The sequence below is a fragment of the Humulus lupulus genome, chromosome 3 (assembly GCF_963169125.1).
Source record: "Humulus lupulus chromosome 3, drHumLupu1.1, whole genome shotgun sequence".
NCBI lineage: Eukaryota > Viridiplantae > Streptophyta > Magnoliopsida > Rosales > Cannabaceae > Humulus > Humulus lupulus.
Genome location: NC_084795.1, coordinates 106,894,602 through 106,909,041, shown reverse-complemented (window position 1 = coordinate 106,909,041; position 14,440 = coordinate 106,894,602). Strand labels below are relative to the sequence as shown.

General features: G+C 41.8%; 1 protein-coding gene across 1 annotated transcript; it reads left to right on the top strand.

Annotated features, from left to right (window-relative positions):
* Positions 1-11,586: 11,586 nt before the first annotated feature.
* On the top strand, positions 11,587-14,310 carry LOC133823046 (amino acid transporter AVT1J-like). Its single transcript, XM_062255622.1, has 3 exons — positions 11,587-11,775; positions 12,113-12,720; positions 13,616-14,310. The coding sequence occupies exons 1-3, from the start codon at positions 11,646-11,648 to the stop codon at positions 14,126-14,128; spliced, it is 1,251 nt and encodes a 416-aa protein (XP_062111606.1). The 5' UTR covers positions 11,587-11,645; the 3' UTR covers positions 14,129-14,310.
* The last annotated feature ends 130 nt before the right edge of the window (positions 14,311-14,440 follow it).

Sequence of the window (14,440 nt, the reverse complement as noted above, 5' to 3'; positions counted from 1 at the left end):
CGGAAGGCCTCTGGGATCTTCTCCAAGTCTTGAGGGTTGACTGGGATGCACACATCGGAGACCACCACGGCCGGAGTCCCGAGCTCCGTTCCTCCGTCCTGAGTGGTGGCTGGAGCTCGCGGAGGTGGTGGAGGCATTTGGCCTGCTCCTGTTGCAGGAAGAATTGCTCCCGTGTCCTGGGCAGCCGGGGTTTTCTCCTTCTCCTTTGCCGCAGACTTGGGGGAGGTCCCAGCGGCGCTCTTGGACCCCCGGAGCCTTTTTAGTCTTGGTCCGGCCAAGGGGTTTCCCCCGAAGACTGCGCCTCGCAAGCTATCCTCGGGCTGAGACATCTCTTCTATCGAAACAAAAACATTGTTAGTACAAGTTAGCAACCATACAGACAAGGACAAAGGGTTAAATATAAAAAGTGTGCGAATACTAAGGGAGCCCTACCCCCCGAGCTGGAAGAACCTAAGACGATTATTTCTGGAACTGGCGCAAGTCCTGGGTCCGGTTCTGACTCAGGGCTAGATTCTTCTACATACTGCCTAAGCCCCGGAGCATAGATACCCCTCTGGAGTGATGGCCATGTGCGTAAGTTGGTCCCATACTCCTCGAATAGGATCGACCTAAAGGCTAGGGTGTTATCTACTACTACGGTACCCCTAGGCCGGCTCTCTTGGTGATCCAGCACGAGCCGGTCGACACAATGGAGCAGGAGTGTGTTCAGGTCCGGATCACTTCGGTGACGATGGACGAGCTGCCTAGGATTGAACCTAGCCAGCCGGGGATCTGCGGTGGCCCTATCTAGACTCCTAAGCAAGTAAGGGTTACTTTGGCCAGAAGGACCCGCGGCTGCTCCAGATTGGATCCTCTCCTCGCCCATCCTCTGGGCGACCTCCAAGGTCCTCTTCCTGCTCCTCACGAGCGGAACTTCGTCGCCCTCGTCCTCCTCGTCTTCATCTCCCGCGACCTCCTCCACGATGATGGGTCTGGTGTCCCGAGCTGGGGGCGGCCCCCGGGGCCTCTTTAGGTTCAGGGTCTGATTTGGAAAAATCAGCTTGCAGAACACCATCGTCTCGTCCGTCACGAGCACGCGATAATCCTTCTCACTGGGGGGAAAGCCCGCCAGCGTTTCATATTGGCCCCCGAGGGTCACAGACTTCTCTGTCCTCGTGAAGATGGCTGCAAGGTTAGTTTGAGTCAGAATGGGGTACGGGAGGAGCTAAAATAACACTTAAAAGGCAAGCTAAGGACGAGAGAAACTTACGAGGACGATTGAAATAGTGATGCTCGCAGTTCCGGAAACCAGTTGACATGAAGAACTGGTCCTTAAAGTCATTGGGGTGGCTGGGCAGCTCGATGACCGCCGCCGTATTGGGAAACCGGGTTAAATAGTAAAACCCGTCACCTCGCCCCCGCTGGTCCGGGCTGGCTTTGAGGCAGAAGAAATATAAAATGTCTGCAGGAGTGGGGACCTCCCACTGGTGCTTCTGGAACAAATACCTCAACCCTGCCAGCAGACGGTAGGAATTAGGGGGGAGCTGAAATGGGGCCAACCCCACATAGTTAAGGAAATCAGGAAAGTACTGATCCAGTGGAAGGAAGGCCCCTGCCTTAAAATGTTCACCACTCCAGGCCGCAAACGACTCGTCGAGCGGCGCACAGCTCCGCTCGCCCTCTAAAGCAGGTCGAGCCACTACGGACGCTTTCCCCAAGGCGATGTTGTGGGAAAGGAAGATTTTGTTAATCTTTGCCTGGTCGGTTATCTTCGAGACGATCCTTTCTGCCTCAAAGAAGGCATCAGGAGCCACCTCGACCTCCTTCTCCACTGTCGGCCCGAAGCGGGGGATCGGGGAGCTAGGCATCGCCGCCTTCCCTTTGTCCTGCTGGGAGGCCGAGCTGCTGACGTTCTTCTATGGGAGATTTCTCTTTGGAGCCATTTGGTCGCCTAACGAACAAAAGAAAAAATTTCAGAAAAGGCGACCCAAGCATGAGGAAAAAGCAATTATTATTTACACGGGCTGAGGTAAGCCCAGCCCGTGGAGAGTGGGACCACGCGGTTCGATGAACACGAGCCTATGCTCCCAACCGATCCCCGATTACTCGGGATTCATGTGTCAGGAGGGTCAGGATAGAATTTTCCTTGGGGGGAAAGGTTCAGTAGGCAGGAAATTGCAAAACCGCTTGTGAGGCGTGTTCCCTAAGCTACCCGGTTTTGCACCCAAAACTCCTACCCAGAAATTTTCCCCAGAAAAAACATCCTGAAACCCATACTCTAAAGCGATTTCCTACAACAAATATGCCCTAACCTAAAAGGGCTGTCACCCTCCATATCCACAAAACCCAGCAAACCCTTGCATGCGGCTACAGTAAAAAAAAATTACCTAAGCTACAGTAGCATATTTTCAAAACACACAGGGTCAGGAAACTTACAGTGTGTGGCTAGGAGGTAGACGAAGGTGTTGCTTTGGTAAGAGCTTCGTCGGTGTAATGGCTTCCAAAGCTTCGGAGAAGTCCGTGCACCTAAGCTTCTTGAACGCTGAAAGTAGCAGTAGCGGGATCGAGGGTTTTGTTCTTCTGGAGATATAGAGAAAAGAAGAAGAGGAGCTTGAAGCTTGAAAATTTTCGAATGAAAGGGTGGCCCATGCGTAGGGTGGCCACCTCTTTTTATATGCGTAAAGGATCATGTATAGAGGGTCGTTGGATGGCCTTGATGGGGGATCCGAGGCCCTCCACTCGAAATACGAAATGACGGCTGGGCATGGGCTAGGCCATTAAATGCAGTTCTCGTAAGACGTACCGTCACCACCCACGATGTTCTACGTATCAGACGCCTGCATAAAAGGTGGAATGCGAAGAGTTCATGGGGAAGTCCAAAAGCCCCTACTGTGGTCTTATATACGACGTGGTATACCATGAGCAGGAGCTTGGGGGGCAGATGTACGCCCTGGTTTTCCCACGGGCTGGTTAGCAAGCCGAGCTGCTGAATAATCGTAGTTATCTCATGAATTCCCCTAAGACCGGAGCTTCTGTTGTTAGCTCGAGGAAGCCCAAAGGGCTCCCCTCCATAGTCCAAGACTGGAGTAGGCCCCCTGAAGGCCGAAGGTCGAGTCCAGTATGAAGCTCGCGGTACGAGCTGGATATGGGGCTGTGACCCCTTGAGAAGTAAACACACGCAAGGTAAACGTGCATATATCAGGCATCACGTGTCTGATATCCCTCTGACTTCTCGGACACGCAGCAGGAACATGCGTGTTCAGACACCCACGGTGGGGTTGGGCCGTGCGGCCCATTACTTCCTTACCTATTGATTTGACCACACTTATGTGTCAGGTTTAGGAATTAATCATGAATGTCACAGAATTGATACGACAAGTAAGAAGTTCACGGGATGACCTCCCTACCAACTTCCAGGTGCCTTCTCCTATAAATATGGAGACCTTGGGAGTTGATAGGGGTTGGAAAAATAATCTCTTGTAAGAAATACTTTGTAACCAAATACTCAGTACAGATCAATAATATTGACTAGTGGAGTAGAAGGATTTTAACCTTCGAACCACTTAAAAACCGTGTCTTGAGTCACCCCTTTCGTCCTCTAAGATCATATATCTATTTCGGTTCACATTTAGCACTAATCCTTTTCTCTCATTCTCTTAATTACCTGTTAACGAAGAACCGCGTCAACACTATTGATAATACTTTTTTAAATGAATAGCATTCTAGGTTCATTGGACTATTTCTCCATTTCATCGGGCTAGATTAAAAGTTCCTTCGCGTAAGACCTCTACGATCTGGTATGGTCCTTCCCAGTTCGAGCCCAACATTCCATCTTTGGGGTCTTTGTTCGCCAAAAAGACCCTTCGAAGAACCAGATCACCTAATCCGAGTCTGCATCCCTTGACTTTTGAATTGAAATAACTAGTGATCTTTTGTTGGTAATGTGCGAGATGTAATTGCGATTCCTCTCATTTTTCTTCGATCAGATCGAGCGATGCGCTACGTAGCTCATTATTCTGTTCTTGATCAAATGTCCTCTGCCTTTGAGTAGCCACCGTTGCTTCAATCAGAAGCATGGCCTCACTTCCAAAGGTTAGGGAAAAAGGAGTACGCCCCGTGGAGGTGATGTGAGATGTTCGGTAGGCCCAAAGTACTTGCGAGAGTTATTCGGGCCATAATCCTTTGGCCTTGTCCAACCTTTTCTTCAGGCTTGCGTTGATGGTCTTATTTATGACCTCAACCTGCCCATTGGCTTGTGGGTATGCTACTGATGAGAAACTCTTCGTTATGTCGTATCTTTCACAAAAGTCTGTGAAAAGATCACTATCGAACTGTGTCCCGTTGCTGATACAATCTTTCTAGGGAGTCCAAATCGACAGATGATATTCTTTACCAAAAAATCCAGGACTCTCTTTGAGGTGATGGTTGCCAGAGGTTCGGCTTCTACCCACTTCGTGAAGTAATCAATTGCCACCACCGCATATCAAACTCCTTATTTCCCCATAGGTAGGGAACCTATCAGGTCAATCCCCCATGTTGCAAATGGCCATGGGGATGAAATAATTGTTAGCTCGACTGGAGCAGCTCGGGCAACTATGGCGAGACGCTGGCATTTTTCACATTTATGAACATACGAGATCGAATCTTTCATTATAGTGGGTTAGAAATAGTCCTGTCTCAGTACCTTCAGTGCTATGTTTTGCCCCCAGCGTGATCTCTACAAAAACCTTCGTGTATTTCTTGCAAAATGATTCTGGCTTCCTTGGGCAGAACACACCGTAGGAGGTGCAATGAATGACCTCACCAATATAGGATTCCATCAACTATTACATACCGTGGAGCTTGATAAAGTAGTTTTTTCGTGTCTTTCTGTCATCAGGTAACTTTCCAGTCGTGAGATATTCCTCATCCAGGTCGGTCTTATGTCAATCATTTCGACCTCCACCATTTCTCCCATTACACTTGGGCTTTCAAAGAACTCCATTGGTACTACATTAAATGTTTCAGCCTCTTTGGTGGAAGTAAGTCGTGCCAAAGCGTCAGCGTTAGAGTTCCGCTCGCGGGGTATCTATTCAACAGAGCTAAACTCAAAGTCAGACAGTTCCCCCTTTAATTTAGCAGGTAGGCCTCCATCTATATGCCTCGTGCTTGATATTCTCCCAATATCTAATTTACCATGAGTTGCGAATCACTATAGCATTGGATGGCTTTCGCCTTCAGCTCCCTTGCGACCCTCATCCCTGCTAATAAAGCCTCATATTTTGCTTCATTATTGGATGCTTCAAATCTGAATCTAAGAGTTGTATGGAACCGATGTCCTTCAGGTGAGATTAAGATTATCCCAGCTCCCAATTCATTTTCGTTTGATGATCCATCAACGAAGATTTTCCATAATTCCTGCACTGGCTCCTTTATGAGCTCGTCCTGAAAACCAGTGCACTCAACCATGAAATCAGCAAGGGTTTGACTCTTGATTGCAATTCGTGGAATATATAATATCTTGAACTAGCTAAGTTTGATGACCCATTTTAAAAGACGTCCCAACATTTCAGGTTTTTGCAATACCTGCCTTAAAGGTTGGTCAGTTAAGACGCTGATAGACTGGGACTGTAAATATGGTCGTTGCTTTCTGGAAGCCAAAATTAGGCAGAATGCCAGCTTCTCTATCAGTGGGTATCGTGATTTAGCCCTGAGAAGCCTCTTGCTTACATAATACACTAGTTTCTGAATACGATCTTTTTCTCGAACTAACACGGCACTAACTGCACTCTCTGTCACAACCAGATAAAGAAACAAAGACTCTCAAGATGTCGGTTTGGATAATACAGGGGGTTCAGCTAGATGCATTTTTAGATTGTGGAATGCCTGTTCACATTCTTCAGTCCACTCAAATTTCATGTTTCCTCTGAGCAAGTTGTAGAATGGCAGACACTTGTCAGTGGATTTCAAAATGAAGCGATTTAAAGCTGCCACCCTTCAAATTAGGCTTTGAACTTCCTTACGCGACCTGTGTGAAGGCATGTCTAACAATGATCTGATATTTTTAGGGTTTCCCTCTATTCCCCTTGTGTTGACTATGAACCCTAGAAATTTTCTAGATGCCACCCCGAAAGTGCATTTCTGGGGATTCAGCTTCATGTCATATCTCCTTAAGATTCCAAAACATTCTTCCAAGTCACATACATGGTTATTGCCAGTCTTTGACTTGACAAGCACGTCATCGACATATACCTCCTTGTTTCTCTTGATCTGGTTAGCAAACATTTTGTTGACCAACCGTTGGTATGTAGCACCGGCATTTTTCAATCCGAACGACATAACTTTATAACAATATATGTTATGCTCGGTCATGGAACTGGTATGCTCTTGGTCCGCAGGGTTCATCGCGAACTGTTTATATCCAAAGTAGCATCCATGAAGGACATTAGCTCGTGACCTGCCATGCCGTCTACCAACTGATCAATCCTTTGTCAGTGGGAAACAGTCCTTGGGACAAGCCTTGTTTAAGTCGGAGAAGTCGATACAGGTTCTCCACTTCTCGTTCGACTTCGGGACCAGCACAGGATTGGCCACCCAGATCGAGTATTTTCCTCTCAAATAAACCCACATTTTAGTAACTGAGCTACTTCTTCCTCTAATTCTTTAGCTCAGACTGTTCCCAAAAGCCTTCGTTTTTGGGATTTTGTAGGCACATTTTTTTCCAAATTTAATGTATGCATTATTGTATTTGGACTGATTCCCACCATATCCTCATGCTACCAGGCGAAAACATCCAAGTTCTTCCGTAAGAAATCGAACAGTTTCTTCTTTCTTTTGTCTTCAAGATTCTTTACAACTTTTATGACTCTTGAAGCTTCTTTGGGGTCGATGTTCACTTCCTCGAGCTCTTCTATGGCTTTGAGATCTGACCTGTCTTCGTCTATCCACGGATCAATGTCGTCACGTTGGACGACCTCACTATCCTCTTCTTGTTGAGGTTCTTCTGTCCCATTGCCATGAGCTTGGAGCTTTCATCAGCGTCCCTAGCTCGTGCAGCAACATTGGAAAATCTGCTTAGATACACTTTCAGTGTCTCGCCTGGTTGTTGCTTTACGTTGGCCAATAAATCATCCTTAACCCAAGCTACCTGTGAAGCTCGAAATGCTTTTTTGAAATCGAAGGAAAATTTCTTCCACGAGCTTATGGAATGCCTCTTGTATTGTTTAAAGCACTGCTTGGCAGGCCCGACTAGAGTTGCGGGGAACAAGATAAATCTTAGGTTGAGTTCGAAATTGTGGGCCATCATCATGGTGTTAAACATTCTGAGGTGATCAGACGGATCTCCATCTCTATCGAACTTCAATATGTGTAGCATACTAAAACCTACAGGATATGTTGCCGCTGCAATGTTTGGAGCAAAAGGTTTGAGTTCCTCATTTGAGTTGCAATTGTCATTTTCCTTCCCAGACAAGAGTCTTTTCATTTGCTCTTCAATTAGAGCCAGTATCTCAAGGGTTTGGTCCCTAGTCCCTAAGTTAGTTGGGGCTGTTCAACATCTCCAAATCCCATTATACGAGTTTGACGGGTTATTGTCCCTCCAAGATTAAGCTTGGTTATGTGGGACATTCCCGTTGTCACGTACTATGGATGGACCTTCCTCGTGTCGAGTATAGCTAATATCCCCATCCCGAGCTGGATACCTTTATGAGTTCAGATGATCGCGCAGGTCAGGTTGCGGATCATATCAAGGACTTTGTGTTGAACTCAAATGATTTCTCATGTCGCTCTCGGACTTGTCTCCATGACGGCTCTCTGTCCAATAACTTCCATTTGTGAAACTTATAGCTTGCGGTTGAGATCGAGGACCTTGATTCTCAACACGCGTTCGTGGGACGGAAGTATTAGCGGATGGAGGAGGATTTCTCCTAATGTCCCCATGAGCTAGAATATCTTGTTGGGGAGGAGGTGGTGTTGGATGTCTTACAGGTGACGGAGGATGCCTTATTGGCAAGGCTATCCCCGTTCCATTAGGACGGACTAAATTAGCTTGCCTTGGTTCTACTCCAACATCCCTAGTTCTCTGTGTCTGGTGCTCTGATCGTGGTACAGAGGGATTTGCTGGAGCGTTATGCCTTTGTGAGCTGGTCCTAGCCCCTCCTCGCGGATTGTTATGGGCATTCCTGGGAATCTGTGAAGAAGGCACCGAGCTTGGGGTCACAATCCTAACTGACCGACTGACATGATGATGACCCCTGTGATGATCAACGGGTTGAGCATTCTGGTGATTTTTCCCTGAAGGCACAGAACTCGGAGTGGTCGTTCTGACAGATCAACTCGATTTAGGCCGATTATTCATGTGGGACTTATGAGACCCACTTTGTCTCTTTTCGACATTAACGCCAGTTGCAAGAGGGGGTAACCGAGCCAAGACCTCCTCAATCTGTTTGTTTGCCCTACCGAGATGGCTCCTCAATCGGTTATTTTCCATCTCGACGGCAGTCAATTACCCTGGGTTAGGATTTGGCAGTAGCGACACTGAACTCCCAGTATCGTCTTGACCAGCCGGTTGTTTTCCCGGACGTTGTTGAACATCCATGCCCCTTTCATTGGGAATAGCGGTATGATGGGCCTCCTACCCACCAGGCTGTTCTGTCTCATTATCGTGCATTTTGAGCGAGTGACCATCATAATGAAAGTTGACTGGAACTTGTGAAGCACCAAACTATTGACGTGGTTTTTCGCCAATGGTTTATTAAGAAATAAAATAGGTAGATTAGTGCTAGATTATAAACCGCAATGAAATGATAAGCATTCACTCAAAAGCACGAAATTTTTACGTGGTTCAGTGGTTAAAATCCACCTAGTCCACGAGTCAACAATTTGATATGATTTGATAACAGAATAAATACGCTCCTGCTATCTCAGATAATAAATGACAAATATATGATATCGCCTGGCTATTAATGAGGGCACAAATAATTCCTGAATCTCCTGGGATCCTTCAGTATGTGTTATATCTAGGTCCTCATGAGCTGAATATCTCACCTAAACTCGTACTTGACAACTCTCTGACTCCGAGATCAGAGTAGGTTCAGAACGCCTAAAGTTGGGTCTGACCATTATGAGTCTCGAGCACGATTATTACCTTAAGTGTTGGTCCGATAATGACTTGTATACCGTGTACGAACTGGATTGAATCTCAAGCTGCTCACATGGTTAATAACCAGATATTCTACTTGGTTATTTTTTCACGTATTTACCTGTCATCTGTACCCGAGCTGAGTAATTGAACTCATGCTAAATTCATGGTACAACAATTACAAACATATTACTAACATCAAATTTTAAATAAAATTAAAATCAAACTTTATCATAAAATATAAAACTTATAAATTGAATATAAAACTTTCAATATCAATAATTCAAGCAGAATATTATTTTTATTATTACTAAGTTAAAGATTTTTTTTATACAAATATTAACTTAAAAACAATTATATATATACATATAATTACCTCTCAGTTCAATTGTATAGGCAGCGGTCCAAACTCTGGCACTGCTCCAGCGTCGTCGTCGTGGTGGCACAAAAATTAAATGTGTTAGGATAATAATATTAAAAATATATATCTTAAAAAAATTGAAAGAAAGGTCGAGATATACCTGCGACGATGGGTGGTGGAGGTTTGTTTCCTTGCCGATGGTGAGGTCGGATGCGGTGGTGGTGGAGGTTTTGGGAATTTTAAGAAAATGGGCTTTTCGGAATTTTTGAGAGAAAGGCTAAGAGAAAGGGGCCATGGAGGGGTCGGATGGGGTCGGCTAGGGTCGGGTTAGGGTCGGAGGATGGGTCAGATGAGGGGTTGCAGAGAACCCAAGAAGAAAGAGAAAAAGAGGCACAACAATGAGGAAGAAGAAGGCTGGGGCTGATATATCGTGGCTATTATTTGCGGCGAAAATTTTCGCCACAAATACTCTATATTTTTTACACAAATAGAGGTTGTTGATAATAAATTAGAAAAACGACGTCGTCCCACTTAAACCCTAAAACCATAAGCATTATTTGCGGCAAAATGTTTTGCAACAAATAATACCTTTTTCGCCGCAAATATGAAGTGAAAAAATACATGCGAAAAAATTCCCACCAAACTTTTCACTCACGTTTTTATGACTGTTCAACTGTTTTGCGACGAAAATAATCGCCGCAAATAAGTTTTTATTTACTCGAGTCAAATAGTGCACGCCCTATGTTTTTCGCGCATTTTAATACCATTATTTACGGCGAAAAATTTACTACAAATAATTTTTTTCGCAGTTAAAATCCCACAATTCCCTAGCAATCTTTTAGACAATTATTTGCGGCGAATATCAATTCGCCGCAAAAAATACTTTCTCTTGTTGTGCTATTTCATGTAGAAGCAGGTGCCATCTATTGATAACGAGTTCAATAATCTTTGGGAGAAAATTTTGCTAAGACTTTCTTTAGGAGGAAGAAAGCATTCATCAACCTTGTAAAGGAAGTTCAAGAGTGTTGGTGTCTCATCAAGAAATTTGATTTGTTGAAGGGTGTACAAAAGCTTGCAGCATAAATATAGAATGATTCTATCTATGTATAAGTTCATTGTAATGTTGTACTTTGGGATTCCTTTGTAATTAGTTTCATCTCTGGATGTAGACCCGTGTACTAGGTTTTCCGAACCACATAAAAAAATCTTTGGTGTTCATTTTTTATACTCGTTTTTCATTTCTATAATAATCTGTTGAGACAACTTGCTTAGTTGTTAGATTAGATTCTGATTCTGTCAAAACAACTTAATCACGTTGTTTAATTTAATAATTTGGTAATCATTAAAATCGGAATTTCATCATCTTTCTAATATATTGTAGTAGTTCTTATTAAAAAAATATAAAATATTATTAATTATTTTCTAATTAATTATGTAATTGCAACGCCGCCAAAGCTATAATTATTTTAATTTATGCACACTTTACTAATAGAGTAATGATATGTGCACCCAAAATATACACATAAACATTACACACAGTGATATGACAGTTTAGCCTAACCAATCACATTTATTAAAATTGGAGTCCACTGTTTTAAAAAACAGTGACACGTCACTGTGTGTAATGTTTGAGTGTATATTTTAGGTGCACAAATCATTACTCTTACTAATATTTAATTATGTGTGAATGAATCACTTCAGGATTATTGCATCAATATTTATAATGTTGCATGAGAAAAAGAAGCGAAAATTGATCGGGCACACATCTCTAGACTATTATTTTACAATACAACACTAGTTAAAAAAACACACACACAAAAAAAAAAAAAGAGATACTGGCCTACAAACTAAAGACATAAATATATTATGGTCGTAGTGGATCTCCTTTCCAAGACAATTGACTGATAATTTTTCACAAATAGCAGATAACACTACTTTTGGTATGTTGAGAATAATGTTGCAATAATAATGGGTTATCTACTCATCCTCACTAGACTAGTCATACATTTACTTTACTTGAAAAAGAAAAATATTATTATTTTTTGAAATGAACAAATTTTTTTTTGGAGATTCTTCCTCACCCACTTACATCATATATATGCAACCAAAGTGTATTAATATATATGTGTGTGCATTTGTAACGAACACCCTATACGAACTGGGTGAGTGGGCAACAAAATTAGAGTCATGTTGGTGAATCGCGAAGAATCAGAGCAAGAGAGAATGGAAAGCCAAAACCAGCTCCCACAGATATTGGAACCAGCCAAAGGCACTACCATTCTTAGAACTTGTTTCAATGGAATTAATGCCTTATCAGGTGGGGTTTATCTATCTCATACATTTACGGCTGATTAGTAAATTTTTAATTACTATAGTACAGTAGGTAGTTTTGAACCTAAATATGTAGTACAAATATTGTCTCAAATTGATGTAGTTTCATACACACACACACGTATATATATGACATGATTCAGTTAACATGCATGAAATTTGCGAAGCTTACATTAAATATGGTTGATAAACAACATATTATATGGCGTTAATTTCCTCATCACAAGTTCACCACTCTCATGTAAAAATTTTATCTTATTTAAGCTTTGTAATATAGATGTGTAGTCAAACTAATAGACCATTTTTTGTTGTTTTGTTTTTAGGTGTTGGAATACTGTCAATTCCATATGCACTTTCCCAAGGGGGATGGCTAAGTCTAGTACTACTTTTCTCAGTGGCCATCCTCTGCTGGTACACAGGCCTACTTCTCCAGCGATGCATGGATGCGAACCCACTCATCAAAACCTATCCAGATATTGGTGAGGTAGCTTTTGGGTCAAAAGGAAGGGCCCTTATATCCCTCTTCATGTACCTTGAGTTGTACTTAGTGGCGGTTGAGTTTCTAATCTTAGGAGGTGACAGTTTGGACAAGTTGTTTCCCAACACATGTTTCAGAATTGGAAGCCTCAAACTTAGAGGCCAGGGAGGTTTTGTGCTGCTGACTGGGCTTGCAATACTTCCCACTACATGGCTTAAAAGCTTGGGAATCCTGGCCTATGTGTCGGCCGGAGGTGTTTTGGCGTCGGCACTCTTGGTAACTTGTGTGTTTTGGGGTGGTGCGGTTGATGGAGTTGGATTCCATGAAGAGGGTGAGCTTTTTAAAGTTGGAGGACTACCCACTACAATAAGCTTGTTTGTGTTTTGTTATTGTGGCCATGCTGTTTTTCCCACTTTGTGCAATTCCATGAAAGATAGAAGCCAATTTTCCAAGGTACGTAATTAGCCAGATAACCACAAACACACACACACACATATATATATATATTATATGTATATATGTGTGTATGCATGCAAATTTCACCACACAACATGTCAACTACTTTTTGGATATATATATTTATATATATATATGGAAAGTTATTGGGTATTCACTATAGATATTATTTTTAGTATTTTTATATCAGTTGTAATTCTATTTTTTTTAAATGACGGTGTATAATGTAGTTGTACGAGACCTTTCATAAATTTTTAGGAAATAAGATTATTTAAAATGTCAAAATCATGATTTAAATAACCTATACATGTGCGTATAAATATTGTGCGTATAAATATTGAAACAAACATTCATGCAATAAGCTGTTTGAATCTTAATTTCAACATCTTAAATTATTTACAATTTCTTGAAAATTTGTGGTATGTCCTCTGTAACTATATTATACACCGTTATATAAAAAAATTAAAGTCGTAGATTATTTATGTACAAAAATACTAAAAATACCAATAAGCACTTATTTTTTTTTAATCACTACGATACTTCTATAGTGGTATTATATATATAGTTGTGACACACATTATTAATATATCACTTTGTAATATTTTAAAGTTGTCAAGACTATTCTCTAGTCTATCGTTTGTACTAGGTTTTTAAACATAATAACAACAGTATAATTAAAAGTCTTGTACTATATTGTAAAAGTTTCATATTGCAAAGTGGCTAATCAGTACATGATTTTGCTAGCTTTTCAAGGAGCTAACAACCGAAAAAAGCAGATTCTTTTATTTAAAAAATTGCAAATAATGAATATGTTGTTTTATATGACTATAATGACAATAATTAGAGTCACTAATTCATTACATATATTTTAATGCTATAATAATTATGGCAGGTACTGCTTGTATGCTTTATCACAAGCACAATCAACTATGGAACAATGGCCATCCTAGGCTACTTGATGTTTGGAAACTACTTGAAGTCTCAAGTAACACTAAACCTTCCCATAAGAAAAATTAGTTCACAAATAGCAATTTACACCGCACTAATTAACCCACTGACCAAGTATGCAGTCATAGTTACACCTATTGCCACTGCTATTGAGGAGAAGTACTCTCTTCAAAGAAACCGACCGATTAGCATCCTTATTAGAACTCTCATTGTGCTTACCACTATGCTTGTGGCTCTACTTGTTCCGTTTTTTGGCTATGTTATGGCATTCATCGGTGCGTTTCTGAGTGTCACTGTGTCTATGATGTTGCCGTGTCTGTTCTACCTAAAGATTAACAAAGTTGCTAGGAGGTTTGGGTTCGAATTGGTGATGATTGGAGGAATTGTGGTAACGGGTTCCTTTGTTGGTGTAATGGGTACTTATATGTCTTTGAAACAAATTGTAACCCATGTTTAAAATTAAATTAATGCTAGCTTTAAGGCAATATACGGTGACTAACACCACTTGTTGAGAAATTGGTGTTAGGCGCCATATGGTGCATGCTCACAAAATTATGATAACGATGAATTAAGAAATAGTATCTTGTAAGTATATATATATAACTATAGTAATAAAACTTTGCAAGAAAGTATATTTTACTTTTTGTTTTCCATCCTCGTAACTTATTTCATTTTTTTTTAAAAGAAAGTAATGTAAAAAGAAAAAGAAAGGAACAATTCAATATTCAAAGTCCTTTATATATGCTTAAAAACTGAGGAAAAAAAATAT